This window comes from Triturus cristatus, chromosome 12, assembly GCF_964204655.1.
Source record: "Triturus cristatus chromosome 12, aTriCri1.1, whole genome shotgun sequence".
Lineage (NCBI taxonomy): Eukaryota > Metazoa > Chordata > Amphibia > Caudata > Salamandridae > Triturus > Triturus cristatus.
This window is the reverse complement of record NC_140595.1, coordinates 475,491,204-475,514,203: the sequence shown is the minus strand read 5'-3', so window position 1 is coordinate 475,514,203 and position 23,000 is coordinate 475,491,204. Positions and strand designations below refer to the sequence as shown.

The 23,000-nt window shown below is 41.0% G+C and overlaps 1 protein-coding gene across 3 annotated transcripts in view; it reads right to left on the bottom strand.

Annotated features, from left to right (window-relative positions):
* Positions 1–23,000, bottom strand: part of LOC146776132 (scoloptoxin SSD976-like) — a 291,071-nt gene that overhangs the window by 177,799 nt on the left and 90,272 nt on the right. For all 3 annotated transcript variants that reach the window (XM_085638128.1, XM_085638130.1, XM_085638129.1), the window contains exon 2: positions 12,100–12,252. In XM_085638128.1, the coding sequence (XP_085494254.1) occupies positions 12,100–12,252 (153 nt within the window). The remainder of the gene's footprint in view (positions 1–12,099; positions 12,253–23,000) is intronic.

Sequence of the window (23,000 nt, the reverse complement as noted above, 5' to 3'; positions counted from 1 at the left end):
AGACTAATCAAAATAAGGAAGAAGGAAAAAGAACAAGGAAACATAACCAGAAGTATAAGTCACCGGAATGGACGTACGTGGCTCTGCCCGAAAAGGAAGAAGAGGAAGCTGTACTGAACGTGGTTGAAGAGGAAGAAGAAGCAGGAATCCTGAGAGTTATCTTATCCGACATCGGAGAAGAAGAAACGGAAGATCAGGAAATTCTGTACTTGGATGAACAGAAAGAAGTGAAAAACGATGAAATGCCAAACTGAGAAAATCTAGAAAACTACTGATGAAGGAATAACAATTGAGTCAAACGATAGATATTGGTAGAACCAAGTAGGGCCTTAGAGCCTAAGATTAGAAAACTAGTTGTGAAGTAAAAGAGGCTAAGTCAAAAGACACAGTCCAAATTAACAAAGATGGCTAACATAGATAGTTGCAAAAGTAGATGTACATTCATGAAGAGATGGTGTAAAATGTGTTGTTGTTGTACAGGATTATTAATGCTTCTATGGAGCATACTTGCTCTTTTGATTTCTTTTAAGGTTACTATAGATACACTAGAAGGACACACTGAAAACATTACTAACATAAAGAAGATTCAAAAGGTAGTTCCGACTAGAATAGATAATAATTATTTACATAAAGATAGGTCTATTAATGGTTTTTCAAATAATGTGTTTTCAAAGTTATTGTATGAATATGTAAAGACTATGGACGTAAGGGACTGTTACGTATGCATGCAGTTACCTTCCAGCAACGTATGGAATAGCATGTAGTGTGATAGCTAGCTTATTTTATGAGACAGGTAAATTAGAATATTATTTTTCAGATGTAGATAACATTTTTGCGCAAGTGCCTGCTAATAACAAACTAAACAAAGTAAGACCTGCTAAGGTATTAGGTGAATTTTTCTTAGAAACTAAGGAGTTAACATTAGAGTATATATTTAAAAATAATTTGACTTGCAGTTTAAAGAAAGAAGAAAAGACATTCCTAGACATGGTCGTGGAAAGGAGATTGTAAAATGCAAAGAAAGGCATCTGAAGGAAAAGGGGAGAAAACAGTCTGGGATGTAGAAATGGGAAAACATATGAAGGGAGAGTCTAATCCAACTTTGGCTTTAGATTGGCCTCAGAAAGGGAAATTGTGTATAAGAAGGAATCAAACGGCGTATGACAATTATTTTCTAGGGAATAGTGAGTGCCATGATACATACCGAATCATGGGTGGATGGGGATTTAAAGGTGGAAGAGATCCAGTTTTCCCTGGACTTTATTTTATCTGTGGGAACAAGGCATATTTTTCCAAAAATCTTTCACATGGACAGAGGTAAAGATGGTGTACATAGTTTAGGTAATCATTTAGTACGTAGTAAAAGAGAATCTTGGGAAGAAATTGTAGGTGACATTTTTGGGAAAACATATGAAGGGAGAGTCTAATCCAACTTTGGCTGTAGATTGGCCTCAGAAAGGGAAATTGTGTATAAGAAGGAATCAAACGGCGTATGACAATTATTTTCTAGGGAATAGTGAGTGCCATGATACATACCGAATCATGGGTGGATGGGGATTTAAAGGTGGAAGAGATCCAGTTTTCCCTGGACTTTATTTTATCTGTGGGAACAAGGCATATTTTTCCAAAAATCTTTCACATGGACAGAGGTAAAGATGGTGTACATAGTTTAGGTAATCATTTAGTACGTAGTAAAAGAGAATCTTGGGCAGAAATTGTAGGTGACATTTTTGGAGCATTGATACCAGCAGTGGGAATATCTCTGAATGCAAACAATATTAGAAAATTATCAGTAGTGGATCGCTTGTCAACAAGCGCCACTGGAGGATTCTTATTGGTTAATACTGAAATGGTTGCCATGCGTGCTATGGTAATGCAAAATCGACTTGCCCTTGATATATTATTGGCAAAAGAGGGTGGAGTCTGTGGAATGCTGAAAGTTCAACATTGTTGCAATTACATTCCAGACGAAAGCAAAGATCTGAAAGTTTACATTAAAAATATGACTGAATTGCATGACGAAATTGTACCACTGGAGGTTGAAGGTGTTTGGGAAAAGATTGGGAAGAAAATAGCTGCTATTAAAAACTTCTTAGTAAAAATAGGTAGTACATTTATAGGTAAAATATTATTTCCATTAACATGTGTAATTTTCGTGTTATTATTATTAAGATTAGGTTGCATGTGCTGTAAAAACAAGAAAACAAAAAATAAAATAAAAAGAGAAAAACTAAAAAGAAAAGAAAAGGATCCAGATAGAGATTTAGAAGAGATAACTTTAGGAGAATGGAAAGAAAGTATGTATAAAAAGGCAAAAAGAGATGAAGAGGAAACTGAATTATGAATAAGAGCAAGAATGCATTTCAATTATCCGTAAAAGGGTGAATATATTAGTGTTGTTGTGGTGATAAAATCACCAAAGGGGGGATTGCTGGAGCGGGTTTTATTTTAAAAAATGTCTATACCCTCTCCATTTTGCATGTTTTTATTAATAAGAATAATTAACTAATCGTAATTGTATTAATTGGATTGCTGTGGAATTTAATCAACTTTACTAATAAGAATACACGTGGGATTTGCATTTGCATGGCCTAACTAATACGTAAACTAAATTGTATATGCATATTGATCATAGATAATTAGAATTTTGCATGAATATATGTTGCTTTCGTGATGTATTCGTGATTTGTGCTTTATTATTGTGAATATAATCCGCATTAAGTGTTGCTTCTGCTAGATAACTACACACACATATGGGTATTATTAATGCTTCTATGGAGCATACTTGCTCTTTTGATTTCTTTTAAGGTTACTATAGATACACTAGAAGGACACACTGAAAACATTACTAACATAAAGAAGATTCAAAAGGTAGTTCCGACTAGAATAGATAATAATTATTTACATAAAGATAGGTCTATTAATGGTTTTTCAAATAATGTGTTTTCAAAGTTATTGTATGAATATGTAAAGACTATGGACGTAAGGGACTGTTACGTATGCATGCAGTTACCTTCCAGCAACGTATGGAATAGCATGTAGTGTGATAGCTAGCTTATTTTATGAGACAGGTAAATTAGAATATTATTTTTCAGATGTTGATAACATTTTTGCGCAAGTGCCTGCTAATAACAAACTAAACAAAGTAAGACCTGCTAAGGTATTAGGTGAATTTTTCTTAGAAACTAAGGAGTTAACATTAGAGTATATATTTAAAAATAATTTGACTTGCAGTTTAAAGAAAGAAGAAAAGACATTCCTAGACATGGTCGTGGAAAGGAGATTGTAAAATGCAAAGAAAGGCATCTGAAGGAAAAGGGGAGAAAACAGTCTGGGATGTAGAAATGGGAAAACATATGAAGGGAGAGTCTAATCCAACTTTGGCTTTAGATTGGCCTCAGAAAGGGAAATTGTGTATAAGAAGGAATCAAACGGCGTATGACAATTATTTTCTAGGGAATAGTGAGTGCCATGATACATACCGAATCATGGGTGGATGGGGATTTAAAGGTGGAAGAGATCCAGTTTTCCCTGGACTTTATTTTATCTGTGGGAACAAGGCATATTATCGTTTGCCAGACCATTGGTATGGCACATGTTACGTAGGCCTGGTTTTTCCAAAAATCTTTCACATGGACAGAGGTAAAGATGGTGTACATAGTTTAGGTAATCATTTAGTACGTAGTAAAAGAGAATCTTGGGCAGAAATTGTAGGTGACATTTTTGGAGCATTGATACCAGCAGTGGGAATATCTCTGAATGCAAACAATATTAGAAAATTATCAGTAGTGGATCGCTTGTCAACAAGCGCCACTGGAGGATTCTTATTGGTTAATACTGAAATGGTTGCCATGCGTGCTATGGTAATGCAAAATCGACTTGCCCTTGATATATTATTGGCAAAAGAGGGTGGAGTCTGTGGAATGCTGAAAGTTCAACATTGTTGCAATTACATTCCAGACGAAAGCAAAGATCTGAAAGTTTACATTAAAAATATGACTGAATTGCATGACGAAATTGTACCACTGGAGGTTGAAGGTGTTTGGGAAAAGATTGGGAAGAAAATAGCTGCTATTAAAAACCTCTTAGTAAAAATAGGTAGTACATTTATAGGTAAAATATTATTTCCATTAACATGTGTAATTTTCGTGTTATTATTATTAAGATTAGGCTGCATGTGCTGTAAAAACAAGAAAACAAAAAATAAAATAAAAAGAGAAAAACTAAAAAGAAAAGAAAAGGATCCAGATAGAGATTTAGAAGAGATGACTTTAGGAGAATGGAAAGAAAGTATGTATAAAAAGGTAAAAAGAGATGAAGAGGAAACTGAATTATGAATAAGAGCAAGAATGCATTTCAATTATCCGTAAAAGGGTGAATATATTAGTGTTGTTGTGGTGATAAAATCACCAAAGGGGGGATTGCTGGAGCGGGTTTTATTTTAAAAAATTTCTATACCCTCTCCATTTTGCATGTTTTTATTAATAAGAATAATTAACTAATCGTAATTGTATTAATTGGATTGCTGTGGAATTTAATCAACTTTACTAATAAGAATACACGTGGGATTTGCATTTGCATGGCCTAACTAATACGTAAACTAAATTGTATGTGCATATTGATCATAGATAATTAGAATTTTGCATGAATATATGTTGCTTTCGTGATGTATTCGTGATTTGTGCTTTATTATTGTGAATATAATCCGCATTAAGTGTTGCTTCTGCTAGATAAATACACACACATATGGGTATTAGTAAGGGGATAACATTCTATTAGTCATTTCCATGTATTAATTACGTTTTTGTGTTTCTTTGCCTAAGTTGACCATTTGGAGTGGCCACCAAATGGCCGAAATCCCTATTTGACGAACACAACTCTATTGTGAAGGTCTCTGGGTGAAGTGCGCATGCGTCACCAGCAGCAGCAGTGGCCTCTACGCGACCCTAACTCAACTGTGCCACTCAAGGACGCTCTGGGCTACCAGCCAGCTGCCCTGAAAGAAACAATAAAAGATACTTTACCGAAGAAATGATGAACTATATCTAAAGACACATTTTCCGCATGGGAAATTGGTGGAACAGATCTCACCAACCAATCAGAGACATTAAAAAATATTACTCGTTACTTTTGGAATGTAATTTTACTATAAATTACCATAGATTAGAGAGGTAGAGAGCGAGACCCTTCAGAAGATTTTCGATTTCCTGTCATTATGCTGACGGAGAGGACGGTGACACTGCAGGACAGCTGTTTCCTAAGACTCTGACAGTATGAACTGATGACCAAGATTTTGACTTAGAGGACGACTTTTAGCCAGAATAGGTAAATATGATGGTCTTCTGCTTGATTAAACAAATGATTCGATTTTCAATTATTTAGATAAAGATTTAAGATTTATTACAAGAACTGTGTTGGGTCGTTATTATGAAAAGTGTATGTCACGCCCCGCCCCACAGACCAGAGGAGACTGCTGCTTCTATTTGGTTTCAGATTTATTGGTTGGCCACGGACACTTGTTCAGGGGTGGAAAAAAGGGGGGACCAAGAGGGGTTGTCTTTGTACCGAGGGGTTCCTGAGGTTCTTCCGGCTTCTGTCGTCTCCTCCCGCTTCCTCGGTGGTTTCCTCGGGCGTGGTCCTGCCAAGCGTCCCCTCGGAAAAACAAAAAAAAGAAACACCGGGCGATTAGTATCTATCCTCTCCCTCCTATCGGCTCCCCTTGTTTACTCTAGGGTGGGGCTTTCTTGTTTTCCTCGTCCCCGGGGCCTTTTTGTCAGGTTTGTCCCGTTGGAGAAAGAATACGGGCTACCCAGCCGCTACCCCTATCAGTGGGTGTCTATAAGCCTGAGTAGGCCAGCTGTACGTGCCACCAACCGACGAGGGACCTCCCGGTTTCCTCTAGCACTTGCCTGAAGCCGGGACCCGGCTCACGGGCCCTGGCTGCCTCGCCCTTGGGTCCTTCCTGGGGGTACGTCCCGGCGTAGCATCTGGTTTCTGCCTTTGTTCCTCCTTCGCCCCTCTGTTCGCTGGTTTCCTCGTCCTTGCTCTGCTCCTCGTCGTCGCACTGCTCCTCGCTCTCCTCCTCGCTCTGCTCCTTGCTCTGCTCCTCGTCCTCGCGCTGCTCCTCGCTCTTCTCCTCGCTCTGCTCCTCGCTCTCCTCCTTGCTCTGCTCCTCGTCCTCGCGCTGCTCCTCGCTCTCGGGCGGCTCCTCGCTCTTTGAGTCCCTCAAGCCCCTCCTCTCCGGTGTGAGTCGAGTCAGTACCAGTAGCGGTGTCCCGGTGCCCCCGGGGTCCTTCCTCGATTCCCCCTCGTCACAGTGTATTTATGTAAATAAATTATAGATTTATTTATCACTTCAACCAGCGGCTAGCTGATTCATGGCCTATCCATGGGAGGAGTACTAATAGGTGAAGCTTAGGCCTTAATAAATAGAGAAAGGTATGGAAATCTATTATTCATTAGGGATAAGTGGGTACTTCCTTTCATTACAGCGAATGGAACAAACACCTCCTTGGAAACAGGTTAATAGAGGATGAATGTTGGTGTTATGGGCCCCACCAGCGAATGTAGTGATTGAGTGTGTCTGTGCGATCTATGATCTGTGACGAAGGGAGGGATTTTGCATTCCGCGCTGCAACACCTACACCTGGCTAACTGACCGTACTTGTCCTCCACAAAGAGGATCGAGTTTGATGATGACGGCGTAGGCGTGTTGGCCTTGGTTTGTGCACAGACATAACCCCACCATCCCCTACTGACCATTAATTACTTTGGTCGGACATGTAGGAGTTGGCTGCCCAATACGACCTGATGCCTTGGAAAACAGCAGGGATTGACATTTTGGGGGATCTCTTTCATGAGGGAGTCCTCATGTCCTTCATGGACATCATGCACACATACATTTTGGGCATGGGTCACTTTCCAACTTATTAGGCCATTAGGCACACAAGGAGAATCACACAGGCAACCTGTGAGGTGGAACCACCTCAATCACCCGTTCTACACACACTTCTCACACATGGCGGAACACATCTAGCCATCTCAACACTCTATGTGGCACTCACAACTAATGATCCTGTAAATGTGGGGAAAGGCGCTGACCCAGTGGAAGGAACTTTTCCCTCAGCAATTGACAGACAAGGCCTGGGCAGAAGCTCTACAAAATATAAAGGAGGTGTCCAGAAACCCCAGAATCTGTTTTACACAATTTAACTACACGGATCATGCCTATCTTTACTACAATGTATCAAGCGCAAATGCCCTGCATCCACACCCGAATATCCGAGGTAGAAGCTGGGTTCTAACACATGGCATAGGAATGCACACCATCACAATTGGCGTGGGAGGAGATTACGACCACCACAACGGAATTACCAGGCCATGCACTGGCACTCACCCCCGAATCCTGCCTCCTCGGCCTCCATCCCAAAGCCACAGGAGATAAACACCTACACCGGTTTATCGACCTTGCATTTGTTATCTTCAAACAGCATATTACAATGCAGTGGAAAGCACCCACGGCCCCGGACACTGATAAATGGTTGACTACGCTAATACAATGGGCAAGTACGGAATCCAACGTGCTGAGATCATTGTCTGCTAAGGGAATAGCAAAGTGGTGGTGAAAATTGAGACACCTATATTGTGAACATTGAGGGCAAGAATGACACGCCCACCCTGAAGGAACACCCTGCTGACACAGAATCACCACTGTACTAGGGCAATATGATTGATCCACAGGCACCCTTCTTTGTTGGAATCCAGCGGATGATGGGCGCTAGACATATAGAACATTATGAATGTTATTTGGCTTTCTGTTCACAGCTTGTTTATGTCTGATATACCCCGTGCCCAGCTCTCTCACTCCCTCCCCTCCAAAACTGTCTCTATAACGAGGATATAATGGGAACTACTTATATATTACTCTCTGTGTTTTCTAAAGTAAATTACACTATGATTGTGTACTGTATACACATGGATCTGAGATGTATGCATATTTACTGGATTCACTTTTGTTGTTGTGAAATAATAAAAAGAAATTTGAAAAAAAAGAATGAATCTCACCTTGTCATTGAAAGACCCACATTTTACACTAGATAGCAACATCCTCAAGTGCCAATAGTGTTGTACATGGCCTAGTGTAGAATTTTGCCATCATAATGTGTATTTAGTGTCACCATTATCAACATCTTAAAGATTAAATTATGCTTCATTGCTTCAACAAAAAAATACAACAGCAGTTGTTGCACCTTAGAAGCCTGTCCTTTAACGGGGCTATTGATATTGTCAAAAGTGTGGAAAGGTCTGTGTGTTCAGTCAAAGATGTGTGTGAAGATACAGAAGTTTCTGGTTATTTTTGTTTAGGTAGAAGCAAGTAAGTGCAAGAAATGTTTAATGATACGAGTCAAGGAAAAGATACACTGGTTTTCAGAGCATCAGGAACGCTAAAATATTACAGATGAAGCTAGATGTCATGTTTCAAATAACAGGAATTATCAAGCCAGTAGTAAAGAATGTTTTAGGTGTAAGATTGAGTCATTTTTCTACTACATGCACAGAAGTATCAGAAAAGTGAATGTTCTTCAAGAATTTGAGCGTGATTAATGGAATTTAAAGTGAACATGGTCTTTTGCATGTCTGACTATGAGGAAGTCAAGGAGAGTGACACTATGAAGCTGTGTGGTGTTAGCGAAAAAACATATATTCTCTCTGTATGTGACATACCTAGTGATAAAAAAGGCTCAAATATTAGTTTCTTCTGGTTCACCTTTTAAAAAAACATTTTGGGTACTTATTTATGCAAGTATTGGAAGGGGCAACAGTTCGAGGAAAATTATATCAGAACATGTACTTTTGCAGGTAGTACAATTGACATGATTATTTTTATAGAAGAAAGATAGAAAAAAAGTGCTCAAAGCAAAAAAGGTTAATATTTGTTAGGTTGAAGACATCATGGTAACTTGGGTATTACTTTAAGACCAGGAAATCCTTATTCGATATCTTGGGTCTCTACTTTTAACAATGAAGTGTTACATGTTTTTCAAAAGTATGAAAATGTTTTAAAAAAGGAGCTTGGAACTATGAGGACATTTTCACGTGAAATCAAGTTGGAGGATGAAGCAATACATACTAAGAACAAGCTAAATAGCATAATTAAAGGTGTTTGTAATGATTTAGTGTATGGTTTAGTTTGCCAACTACAGCACTCTCTCCATCAAACACATTTTAGTGGATACCATTCCCTATCAAATTTACACAAGCAGGTTGCCATGATGTATTGTTTGAAATGTTGCAGAACAAAAGTACAGGGAAAATACAGACCCATCTCCCTGCTCCCGTTCTCAGCGAAAGTCATTGAAAAGCCATCAACAGCCAACTTGCCACGTTCATCGAAGAGCACAACATCCTCGACTCCTCCCAATCCGGCTTCAGAACAAAACACAGTTCGGAAACCGCCCTCCTCGCCACAACAGACGACATCCGTACCTTACTGGACAAAGGAGAAACAGCAGCCCTCATCCTCCTCGACCTCTCAGCAGCATTCGACACAGTCTCTTACCGCACCCTAATACTCAGACTCCACGACGCAGGGATCCAAGACAAGGCCCTCGACTGGATCCGCTCCTTCCTCTCTGGCAGAATGCAGCGGGTCAGACTCCCCCCTTTCCTCTCGGACCCTACACCTACCACCTGCGGAGTCCCCAAGGGGTCCTCCCTCAGCCCTACGCTCTTCAGCGTCTACATGGCTCCGCTCGCCCCCATCATCAGAACCTACGGACTCAACATTGTGTCATACGCAGACGACACCCAACTCATCCTCTCCCTATCCAACAAACCCAACACCGCCAGACACAACTTTCGAGAAGGCGTGGAAGCAGTCGCCAAATGGATGAAAAACAGCTGCCTACAACTAAACACCAACAAAACAGAAGTACTCATCATGGGCCCAACCCCAACGCCTGGAACGACACCTGGTGGCCCCCTACCCTCAGAAGCCCGCCCACCCCCACGGACCACGCACGCAACCTGGGAATCATCCTGGACTCAAAGCTCAAAATGGACCACCAGATCAACTCCGTCTTGTCCTCCTGCTTCAACACCCTCCGCTTCCTACATAAGACCTTTAAATGGGCCTCCCTCGAACACAGAAAGACCGTCACTCACACGCTGGTCACCAGCAGGCTCGACTACGGCAACGCACTCTATGCCGGAATAAACAAAAACCTCACCCGCAAGCTACAGAACATCCAAAACGCCGCTGCAAGACTGGTCCTCAACCTGCCAAGACACTGCCACATCTCCCAGCACCTGTGCACACTCCACTGGCTCCCCATCGAAGATAGAGTCACCTTCAAGATGCTAACCACACTCACAAGGCCCTCCACGACACCGGACCAGCATACCTGAACAGCCGACTCGAATTCCACGCACCCCAAAGGACCCTACGATCAGCCCAGTTCTCCTACGCCGTGGTCCCCCACACAAGAAAGACCAGATAGGGAGGCCGCTCCTTCTCCTTCCGCGCGGCCAGAGCCTGGAACGACCTTCCGCTCCACCTCAGACAGATAACATCGCTCCCCATCTTCGCAAGAAACCTCAAAACCTGGCTCTTCGACAGACCTCCTCCTTGATGGACTGGAACCTGCGACACCACCTCACCCCCAGCGCCTTGAGACCCTTACGGGTGAGTAGTGGCGCTTAACAAACACCTGATTTGATTTGATTTGATTTGAAAGTGTGAAACTTCAAATGGACAAGTGTACATTTTTATGTCAAGAGATTGAATATTTAGGTCAAAGGATAAATGATTCAGGATTCAACCCAAAGGAATCTTTACTGAAAGTAATTCTGAATGCATCAAGAACAAGGAGCAGCTGGTCTAATTTTAAGGTCTCTCTTAGTATTATTCACAATTTGTGGATGGGTTTTCTTCATTGACCAAACCTATCAAAGCTTTGTTAAAAAAATATATCAAGTTTATTTGTACTCTGTAGTTTAATAGTGTTTTTTTAGACACAGAGAGAGTTGCTTTTGCCTCAAGACTGTTGAAGTCTGCTGAATAAAGATAGTCTTTTATTGAGGGAGTGGCACTTGGTCTGTGAAACATTTTGAAACATCTTACAACATGTTTGTGAGGTAGACCACTAATTATCAGAATGTATCATAAGCCATTGGTGGTTATGCTGACTAGCTCAAAACTGGCAAAGCTACCTCCAGATTGGTCAGGATTTTGTTGAAACTATATGAATTCAATGAGTGCATTGAAAATATTCCTAGGAAGCAAAACTGTTGAGGTGATTGCTTATCCTGGTTACCAGTTTGTGATGATCAAGTGGATACGAACATTAGAATTACGGCTTGTGTTGTGGCATCAGCAAGTGATGCCTAAAGTTTGGTTCGGGAAGACATTGATGTGAGTACTTGGTTATCAGCTTTGGGGGTCACACACAATTGTGAGTGAGTTCAAGAGATAAGTCAATAAGGAGTGGTCTAGGGGAAAACCTTCAGTACTGGAGTTACAAGTATTTTGGAAGGACAGGGAAGAATAACTGGTGAAGGCAATATTGTTCTCAGGCGTGAGTAGTTTGTATCTCTGAATGTCATAATGGACATTTAGCAGAGTCTGTCACACAAAACAACTAGTGAGATCTATGTTTAACGTTATCATTGAACACTGAGAATGTGTCTTTTACAAGATGAGAATATTTTTTTGAAAATCATACAGTACACAAATGTACCCCATTATATTTTCCTCAAAGTAGATGTTTGGCAGAGAAAAATAATAAAGTGTTTGCCAAAGGCATGCAATATGCTTTTGCTTTCAAGGAAAGGTAAAAGTCTTCATGCAGGAAATATTTTGGCCATATCATCATACACTTCATTTTGCCACTGATTTCTCACCTTTTAAGATGCTAATGATACACATTCCTCATTCAGATCTTACACATGAATGGTTGAGGAAATTTAAGTTGCAAAAGGTTGACATGATTAAAATAGAGGCTTATTTGAAAATGTTCTCATGAACAAGCAAGCGTACAATCAAGAATGACAATTCTAATTAGCCAGGTATTGAAGCAAAGACTCACAAGGCACTCTTACTGAATCAAGACGGTCAGGGTCTGAACTTGTGAATTTATTCAGATTTTGCCCAATGTCATCAAATGGTGGGTCGTCTCGATCTGGCTGCCCGTGCTCAAAGGTACACTGGTCAGCCCAGTCCTGCGCCATGCTGGCTAACTCGTCGTGCCACTCCTGTAAATAGAAATGCAGAACCGTTCAATTAATTTCTGAATTTTAAACAATTTGAAGTAAAATGAACCAGTTCTCTACAGCTTGGTGGTCTAGTGTTATTGCACAATCTAAAAGCCAACAAATACTAATAGAGCAATATTTTGCAAACCTTGCACTTGTGTAAAGAATAGGTCAAACCCTTTGTAATACAGTATAGCGCAAACAGATGTAGCTTTAGTCATTAGAACATACATTGTTTGCAACAAGGTAAAAATGGCAGAGACCGACAAAATCACCGTAGAAAAGCATATTAACACAACCATTGCTGATATGGCATTTAATTTGTTGCTGAGTGATCAACAAAGAAAAGCGGTCCAACAAAGATCCTAATGTGAACTTCTTCGGTAATAGGGAATGTAACAGTATTTTCATCATACTTCATCTAGAGCCTGATTTAAGAAAATTACATCCACAGATTCCTAAATTATGACTCAGACCAATTTGAAAAGATGATCAATGAAGTTTTACTTTATAAAAATAGTGTATGAATTGCATTTTGCGTGTCGCACCTGGAGAGGATGAGGACCACACTCTGTTCAGGAAGTGTATTTCCTGGGAGAAGCTGTCATTGTTTGACTTCCAACCTAGCACTTTCAACAGTGAAGATCTCCCACCAGGAGCCACAGGAGGAGGTGGTAAGGAAGATGAAACACAAATGTAATGATGCAGAACCGGAGATTCTAGTGAAAGAGTCTGTGGGAAGCATGACAGGTTCTATTCTGGTGGAAGAGTCTGTGGGGAGCATGACAGGTTCTTTGGGAAGGCTTCCCTGTCTATTGCTGGGTCTACAAAAAACAAATACGGACCAGGATACAGGACAGCATAAATGCAGTTGAAGAGACCAAAAGACCAGTGGAAGAAATACGCAGGAGGTGGTATGACCTCTACTACTCTGTAAAGAGAAGATAGCAACCCAAATGAAGGAGGCAACAGCTATTGGTGGAGGCAAGAGTAAAGAACCACCATCCACCCCTATGGAAAGGATGATAGACTCAACCTTTCAGCCAGAAAGCACTTATATGGAATCTAGTATTGATACTACTCTACCTGCATCATATAATGAAAGTTAGTTGTTTAATATTCTAGTGGGGCCAACCAGCATTCTCAAAAAAGACCAAGTATGGGATGTCAAAGACATAGAGACATAAACTTTGACATGGCTTACATTGCAATATTGCAGAATTGTATTACTAACAATTAAAGAATACATTTGTGATGAGTACATGGTGTCCATCTTTATCATGATCTGTGAATGAACAGAATATGTTTTAATAGTATTCATCACATCTTGAGTTATGTTTTTCTTTACATTTGTACAAAAAATGATTTCTTTACATCAAAAATAGAGACATCATCTCGATGTGCATGTCCCTCTGCAGCTCTTACAGCATCTAGTCCTGGAATTGGCAAGCGAGGAGGGATTTCTTTATTCTCCACATCAGAGTCATCACTTGTTGCCTACATAGGTAGACTCCTATGCAGAGCTAGGCTGTGTAGCATAGTACATGTGGCTATAATCTTACAGCATGTTGTAAGGTCATTCTCTAGGGCACCCCCACTTGGAGACATCTAAATCTACTTTAAGAAGTCTAAGCATTCTCTCTATAATGCTCCATGATTGTCCATGGGCAGCATTGTGTCTCCTTTGTCGACTCACATGAATATAGGGAGGGGGGCCTCAAGAGTGGATATTATAAAAGAGCAATGAGAAATGCCTATTGAAAGGGGGCTGCTGCTATGGGGTTATATCCTACCGTCTAGGCTTGCCTTACCCACAACCACACAGTCAGAGCACTTTTTAACACGGTCTGTCAGCCCATAGATCAACATCCAAAATAATCCAAATTTCCTCTCACTTACGATGGGAATGCTCTAGGAGGCCAGAAAGACTGTTGGGGCCGTAGGTGTTGGGATGCAGCCTGATGCAAGGGGGCATATTAGGGGTAAATCCTCTAATATCCCATCAGGGCTCAGAAAAACTGTTGGCGCTTTAGAGCTGGGGGTACTGGCCAATGCCAGGATGGGTCAGTCCCCAATTAATGTAAAGAAGCAGTCTATCCCTCGTATCTACTGGCCTTTCTGCCCCCACCCAGGAGGCAGAAAACCTGTTTGGGCTTTTATGGTGGGCTATGGCCTGATGACTGGGCAGGATGACCCCTTCCTCAGTGCTTTCTTAATACCCCCCCCCCGGACAACTGAGTAGAATAAAGCCCTTAATCTTCCCCCTGAGGGGCAGAAATACTATTTGGCCCTTTAAAGGTGGTCTTGCCCGATGCCAGGCCTTTAATATTAATATAATGTTTTAATAATCCTTAGCTGTAGTGTCCCCACCCCTGGAATAGCAAATTGAGGGTAACATCCCCAATCTGCCTGCTTCCCAGCAGAGGCAAAAAGACTATTGGGCCATATGAGGAGGAGATACGGCCTGATGCCTGGTTGATTGGCCCCCATACCTTTATTTTAATAAAAATAAAATCTCTAGACCCAAACCTGCCTTCTGTGACATAGTCCTATACAAGGGAGATCTTGCTCCCGGGCTGGGCTCCCTGGGATACAGTGTTTGAGCAGGTTCCAGGGGATAGGCTTTCCGGGACCTTTACTGGCTCAGGGAGGGAGGCTGTGCACCCTCCTACTCTTTAAATTTAGATAGGCCCCAGGAATGGGTTCCCTGAGGCTTTTCAGGCTCAGGGAGGTGGGCTGAAAACCCCTCCCATTTAAATTAAAATCGGCCGCAGGAGATGGTGTCTACAGGGCCCCACTGAGGCTTGAGGTGGAGGGCCATGTGCCTCTTCCCTTGTTTTTTCAAATTCACCCCATCCCCCAGGGCTAGAGTTAACTCAGGGAGGGGGGCTCTACTCACACCATCTCCCCAAAAAAAGTATAAAACGCCAGCGGGTGTTTTTTTTTTAAACTGCTACAATCTCACTCAAGTCATGCATATATTTTTCTTTTAATTTTTGGGCCCAGGGGTGGTCCCTTTGGGACCTCCCACAAGTCCTCAGAGGGCAGGGTATCCCTACCCTGTACCCTTATGTTTTTTAGAAAAAAATGTATTTATTGAACGCAAGACATGGAACTATGTCCCAGAGGCCTGCAATGGCTGCCAGCAACATTTTTCTTCATGTTGCAATCAGGCAATCTTAGTGCTCACTCTTGCAGAAACATTTCTTCTGTGGGAGCAAATTGGCCCAGGGGAAAAAAGCCTCCTGGGCCAATCTATTTTTAAAAAATGGGTTCAAGGGATTATCATCAGAGTACATCAAATTCAACCGTCTAGATTTACAAATATTTTTTATCCAGAATTTTTTCTAAACTACTCAACAGATTTACACCAAATTACAAAAAGCATACTTTCGGTACCAAAATCTAGCTTCTTGACAAATTTGGTATAATGCGGTTCAGCAATTTTTGCGGTGGTGCTGCCTAAAAAAAGTCAATGGAAAATGCATGGGGAAATTTGGTTATGGGACCCTCCTTTTTTGCTCTGCCCCCACTTGATAGATCACCCTGAAACTTTCCAGGAAGGAGTTGTGGTGGACAGCATTTTTGGGGGAAAATTTTGTGAAGATTCCTCAACCATGCCAAAGTTATAAGCAAACCATAAACACTTATACTATGAAAACGTAGATGTATTTATGACTATCCAGTGCAGCCGACCACCACTGGATTATATTATATATCTATATATATATATATATATATATATATATATATATATATATATATATATATATATATATTATCTACTGGCGGTCGCCAGTAGATAGTTATAGTTAGGACCTATTTTCCATAGGAAATCCACAACATTCTATTTGGAATAACGTTGGCGCCAGTTGACGAATCCTCGCGAAATTTTCCAAACTTTTGGCCAGCTCTGCTCCGCTCCTACTCTGAAAGTTTCGTGGTGATTCGTCAAGCGGGGGCCGAGAAAAAAGGGGGGTCCCAAAACGCGTTTTCCTCATGCAATTTCCCATAGGATCTGTTGTCGCAGCTACAGCCCGAACTGCTGAACGGAATGACACCAAATTTGGCAAAGAGGTAGTCCTCAGTTCGGACTCGTGCCTTTTGCATATATGGTGTGAATCTGTTCAGTAGTTCCTGAGAAAATTAGGGTAAAAAAGTTAGTGATATCCATGGCCGCGGAGGATCCGCGGACCGTACCCGCACCGTAAGCGCACCCTCCCCGAACCGATCGCGCACCCTCCCGATCGCGCGCTGATTCCTAATTGGCTGTCGAGTGTCTCTGTACATTCGAAACCAGGAACTGTTGGCGGCCATTTTCTGCCTCGGTAGAAGCGAGGCTGAAGATGCAATGGGAATAAGTGTGTAAAACATATAAAGGGGGCAGAGTGGAAATACTCTGACCCTCTAGAGGTGCTTAGGGGGTCCCAGAAGGACCCCCTGGGGCCCCCTTTTTTTTTAAACGGGGAAATGCGCGCACGGTGCGCTCGTCCTATCGCGTTGGATGCACGGATTCTCTCGTGGTGGGTGCGCGGATCCACGGCATCGTTTTTTGAAAAACGACAAGAAATCATTGGTTATATGACAACTTTCTACACTGAAAGGTAGGGTGTATATTTCTGTTTTTTAAAGGTATGATTGTTATTGGTTTACAAAAACAGATTGTAAGGAACTTGTATATGAGAAGCTGATATGTTGAAAAGTCAAGCACACTTCCTGTCTTGTGTAGGAACATTGTGTGCTGAACTTGTGACCTGTGAGCTCAGTGCAGTGTTCCATGACCTGTTTCTATGGTAACAGGCAGAAGGCAGATTGGGGGAAGGGTTGAAATGTATTTCAGTTGGAAAGAGTTGAAATGTTTAACCAATAGAAATGTGTGTTTGCTTTTGAGTTTATGTGCGAAGGATTGTGATTTGATGTTTACATGTATATGTGTGGAAAATGACAGGGAAACTTTTCCATTCTTTGCTTTTGCTGAGAGGTGCACAGTGCAGAGATTCTGTAAAAGAAAATATGGTGAGTGATTGATATACTTCTTAATCTACAAAAGAACTTGAAAGATGAGTTATTTAATTGTGAGGGGATGTATGTAGACTATTTTGATTTTAATCAGACTAATGTATTTTCCCTGCTAAAGTGTAGGGAGTACTTTTTTCTCTACAATGTGTGTGCATGTAGAAACCATTCTGTGATAAGCATTTGTGTTTTTCATGTGTTTGTAGACAGATAACTGTGCTGTTTTTATATTTTGGTAGAGTTAGAAACCAGTCATTGTTTATGAATTTGTGAAATGAGTTATGTTATGTTTCTATACTAAAATGTAGTACTACTTCTAGATGAAGAAATGTGTTTTGGTGTAGTGCAAGGGATAGTGTTGTTTGTCTAGAATCACACAGTGAGTCTGTGTGCATTTGGGAACCACTGTGAGAGAAGCATTTGGTAACATCGTGTATTTGCTGACAGATACCTGTTTTAACTTGTCATGTTGTCATGTTTTAGTAGCATTAGAAGACAGTTATGGCTTATGCTTTCATTAAATGAGTCAGGCATTGACAGTAAATTGCAGTCGTGAAATATGTAGATCGTGTGCAGTTCCCTTACCAGTTGCACTGTAGTGAATGTGTTTTGGTAAACTCCTAGGGATAGTGGTGCATGTCTAGAATCACACTGTGAGTTAGTGTGTATTTGGGATCAGTGTGAGAGAATCATTTGGTAACATCATGTATTTGCTGACAGATAACTGTTTTAAAACCTGTCATGTTGTGAAGTTTTAGTAGCATTAGAATCCAGTCTTTGCTTATATGTTGATTAAATGATTCATGCTTTGACACTGATGTGCTGTACTTAAATATGTAGTGTGCAGTCCCCTTACCCCTTCCACAGTAGTGAATGAGTTTTGGTAAAGTCCTAGGATAGTGTTGATTGTCTAAAATCACACTGTGAGTCTGTGTGCATTTGGGTAAGGATTGTGAGAGAAGCATTTGGTAACATCGTGTATTTACTGACAGATAACTGTTTTATGTCATGTTGTCAAGTTTTAGTAGCATTAGAAGCCAGTCTTTGCTTATGCGTTGATTAAATTAGTCAGGCATTGACATTAAAGTGTAGTTGTGAAATATGTAGATTGTGTGCAGTTCCTTTACCACTTCCAATGTAGTGAATGAGTTTTGGTAAACTCCTAGGGATAGTGTTGTTTGTCTAGAATCACACTGTGAGTAAGTGTGCATTTGGGAACCACTGTGAGAGAAGTGTTTGGTAACATTGTGTATTTGCTGACAGATAAGTGTTGTAAAACATGTCATGTTGTCAAGTTTTAGTAGCATTAGAAGACAGTTATGGCTTATGCTTTCATTAAATGAGTCAGGCACTGACAGTAAATTGCAGTTGTGAAATATGTAGATTGTGTGCTGTTCCCTTACCACTTGCACTGTAGTGAATGAGTTTTGGGAAACTCATAGGGATAGTGGTGCTTGTCTAGAATCACACTGTGAGTTAGTGTGTATTTGGGATCACTGTGAGAGAAGCATTTGGTAACATCATGTATTTGCTGACAGATAACTGTTTTAAAACCTTTCATGTTGTGAAGTTTTAGTAGGATTAGAATCCAGTCTTTGCTTATGCGTTGATTAAATGAGTCATGCTTTGACACTGATGTGGTGTACTTAAATATGTAGATTGTGTGCAGTACCATTAACTCTTCCAGACTAGCGAATGAGTTTTGGTAAACTCCTAGGATAGTGTTGCTTGTCTAAAATCACACTGTGAGTCTGTGTGCATTTGGGTAAGGATTTTGAGAGAAGCATTTGGTAACATCGTGTATTTGCTGACAGATACCTGTTTTAAAACCTGTCATGTTGTGAAGTTTTAGTAGCATTAGAAGCCAGTCTTTGCTTATGCTTTGATTATATGAGTCAGGCTTTGACATAAAAGTGCAGTCCTGAAATATGAAGATTGTGTGCAGTTCCCTTACCACTTCCACAGTAGTGAATGATTTTTGGTAAACTCCTAGGTATAGTGGTTGTTGTCTAGAATCACACTATGAGTCTGTGTGCATTTGAGAACCACTGTGAGAGAAGCATTTGGTAACATCGTGTATTTGCTGACAGATAACTAATTTAAAACCTCTCATGTTGTCAAGTTTTAGTAGCATTAGAAGCTAGTCTTTGCTTATGCATTGATAAAATGAGTCAGGGTTTGACACTGAGATGCAGTACCATGTACTATTCTGTTCACTGTGGCAGAACTGAAAATTTAAATGTTTTACCTAAGCACTGTCCTAGAAGTAGTCTGATTATTTAGTCAGTTTCTAAGTACCAAATAGATTGCTTCATTTTTTTTTTTTTTATAATTTTTATTTGCCAGTACAGAAAAAAAGGAAAATTGCAATAAGCGTCACAAAAAAAAATGAAGCCCCTCCCCCCACCCCACAAAAAAGGAAAAACTTGCGTGTAATTAAGAGAAAAGAAAAAGACACAATAAACAGAGAAAGAAAAAGAGACGAAAACAAAAAAAAAAAAACCCAAGGAAAAAAAAGCGCATACATTATCCTGACTGAGCAAGCCATAGGCTCATTTTTTCCCAAATCTCTAATCCCTTCTTCCGTCCCCTTCTTCCCTTCTTTGCATATATAGAAATTTCTAAATAATATGTGGCAATAAAACGGGCTAGCCAGTATGAGAACGATGGAGGCTCCGGATCTAACCAGAAGGAAGCCACACAGAGCCTCCAAACAGTCATGGCAATGAAAATTAAACCATCTCTTTTCATCTGGGAGGACTCGGTCTGCGTTCCTAGCAAAATGATGGTAGGATTCAATATTATGGGCTGAGTGGTGACTTCCTTTAAGAATTCCTGTATTCTGTTCAAAGAGATCGAGAGTTTTGGGCATGTAGCGAAAATATGGATAGAGTTGGCCCCGTGTTCCACACATCTCGGGCAGAGGGTGCCTTGACCAGACCCCCACTTAGCAATCTTACTAGGGGTAAGATATAGAAAAAAAATAGTTTTAAAGTTGCGCCTGTAGTTTGGCTGAGATTAGAATATTCTGTGAGAGGGAAAGTGAGTTAAAGAAAGTAGTGTTAGGAGTATCAGTTTTTCTGGACCATTTGTCAGCTATATTCTGTAGGTCGTCAGGGGTCTGTCTATTTATTATATTATATAATAAGCCAATTCGCGGCGCAACTGGCTTACGTAAGATGTTAAGCATGTCGATTTCCCTGAAGCCAGAGGGCCCCCCTGCCTTCCTGGACAAAAAGTCAGATATACAAAAGTGTTTAAAAGCATCTTCACTTTTAAGTTTAAACTTAACCAATAACTCTGAAAAAGGAATCACCCCTTCACAAGTGACAAGGTCTCCTAATTTCAGTATTCCGGCCTTGTGCCAGTCTGAAAAGTAGGCCCTGCCGAATATAGCAGGTAAACTGCCGTTATTCAGCATGGGAGTGTAAAAATTAATTCTACCCAACCCGAGAATTTTGCGGATGCTGCGAAAGGTTTTAAAAGAGTTTAGTAGAGTCTTAAATCTCACCCTTTTGTAGTATCCGTAAGTGGTCTCCCGAAGTAGGCAGCCCCAGGTCTGTTCACCCAGCAGTAGCTAAAAAGGCGAGGGGAGTCCTATAGTCTGGGGAGATGGAGCCTCTTTCAGCAATTCTGTGCTATATTGTAGCACAGAAGCCCAGTAATAGAGTGTAATATTGGGAAAGGACCAGCCCCCTCTCTCCTTTGGTTGACAGAGCTGCCTTAGTGCCCTCCTGAGTTGGGAATAAGACCAGATGAACTGTGTAAAGATTTGTTGAAATTTTAACAAATTGAATTTACTGAACTCCAGGGGTATTGTGTGGAAAAAATACAAAAGTTTTGGAAAGTATGTCATTTTTATGACATTACATCTGCCTACAAGGGTTAAATGTAAGTTGTTAATTTGTTTCAGAGCCTTTTTTGTGTGTAGTGCCAGAGGGGCTAGATTGTCTGTAACAATTTCATCCAAATTTGATGATATAGAAACTCCCAAGTATTTGGCTTTAGAGACAACTCGAAAGTCAGTCCATAAAGCTTGGTTATTTGTTATTATTTGGGTTTTATTTTGATTCAGAGCATAGCCAGAAAGCCTCCCAAATTTTAGCGCCTCGTTTTCAAGAGCCACTATGGTGTTTGAAGGGTCAGGTGAAGTGATGGCCAGGTCATCGGCATAAGCCATGATCTTGGTACAGCTGCCATGAAATTAAACTGGGAGGATCTCATTATTTCTCTCTATTTGCTTGATAAAGGGATCAAGATAGAGGGCAAATAACAAGGGAGAGCAAGTACAGCCCTGCCTGGTACCCCGGGAGATCTTAAACTGACTGGTTAATTGTCCATTGACAGAAACACAAGCTGTTGGTTTTACATAGAGGGCTTGTACCGCCTGCGTGATCTTAGGCCCAAATCCCATTCTCTTTATGACCGCCCACAGAAATCGCCAGGAGACCCGATCAAAGGCTTTCTTAGCGTCCAAGAGTGTAAGTGACATCGGGTCTCCGGCAGCCTGTGCGGCGTCAAAAAGAGTAATGGCCCTTCTGACATGTTCTGTAGTTCCTTTTTTCGGGATAAACCTGTGCTGCCACTCTGAAACCAATGATTCAGCCACAGAAGAGATTCTATTAGCTAATATTTTGGAAAAGATTTTTGAGTCGCAGTTAATGAGCGTTATAGGTCGATATGAGCTCATCTCTGTTGGACATTTGTCCTTCTTCGGGAAAATAGCTATTCGGGCCATGGACCAGGATGCTGGTGGTAAAGTCCCGTTAAAAATAGATGTTATTACTTCTGTAAAGATTGTTTTAATCTGTGAGGCAAAGGACTTATAAAATTCTACTGGGATACCGTCTGGCCCGGTGGCTTTCCCGTCAGGCAGACTGTTAAGGGACTCCAGTATCTCATCCCATGTAGGAGTTATGTCTAATCTATTCGTGTCTTCCAAGGAAAGAGATCTAAGATTCACCTCGTTAAGGTAATTAGTGGTCTCCAGAGCAATTAAGTCGCTAGGGCCACAGATCTCTTCGGTATAAAGCTTGGAATAAAAATCCTGAAATCCGTTTCGGATGTGATCTGTGTTATTAGTCTCAACCCCTGATGGAAGTTTAATCGTGCAAATCTCGTTTTAGGAGACCTGTTGCCTTGTCCTGACGGCCAAATGGTGTCCAATGTTGTCACTACACTCATAGCTTTTCTCCCGGGTACTTGCCCATTTTGCAGCGATCTTTTCTGAAAAGATTGCCCCAATTTCGGCTCTGGCCAACACTACCTCCTTCTGTACTGTCTCGATGTTTTGTCCGGTCTGGATGTAATGAGTTAGCTTAGTTTCAGCCACCCTGAGCTTTCCATGTAAGTTGTTTATCACCGCTTTCTCTTTTTTATTTTTGCGTATTGAGAAGCCCAGGGTTTCGCCCCTGATCCCCGCTTTTAGTACTTCCCAAACTGTCATAAGAGGGGCAGAGCCAGCATTGAATTCCAGAAATTCCTCTAGCCATCCTTGCATATGTATTTTATACATCTGATCCTGGAGTAGAGCTTTTTCAAAGGTCCAGGTGGAGACTGATTTGACTTTCCCTAGGCCTGTAATATTGATGATAAGGGGATTATGGTCAGACATGAAACGTGGAGCCGTTTCAATAGTGCAATTATTAATAATCGAGGATGAAAGAAAGAAATAATCTAGTCTAACAAGAGTGCGGTGCGGAGCCGAGTAAAAAGTATACCCTGGCAGGGAG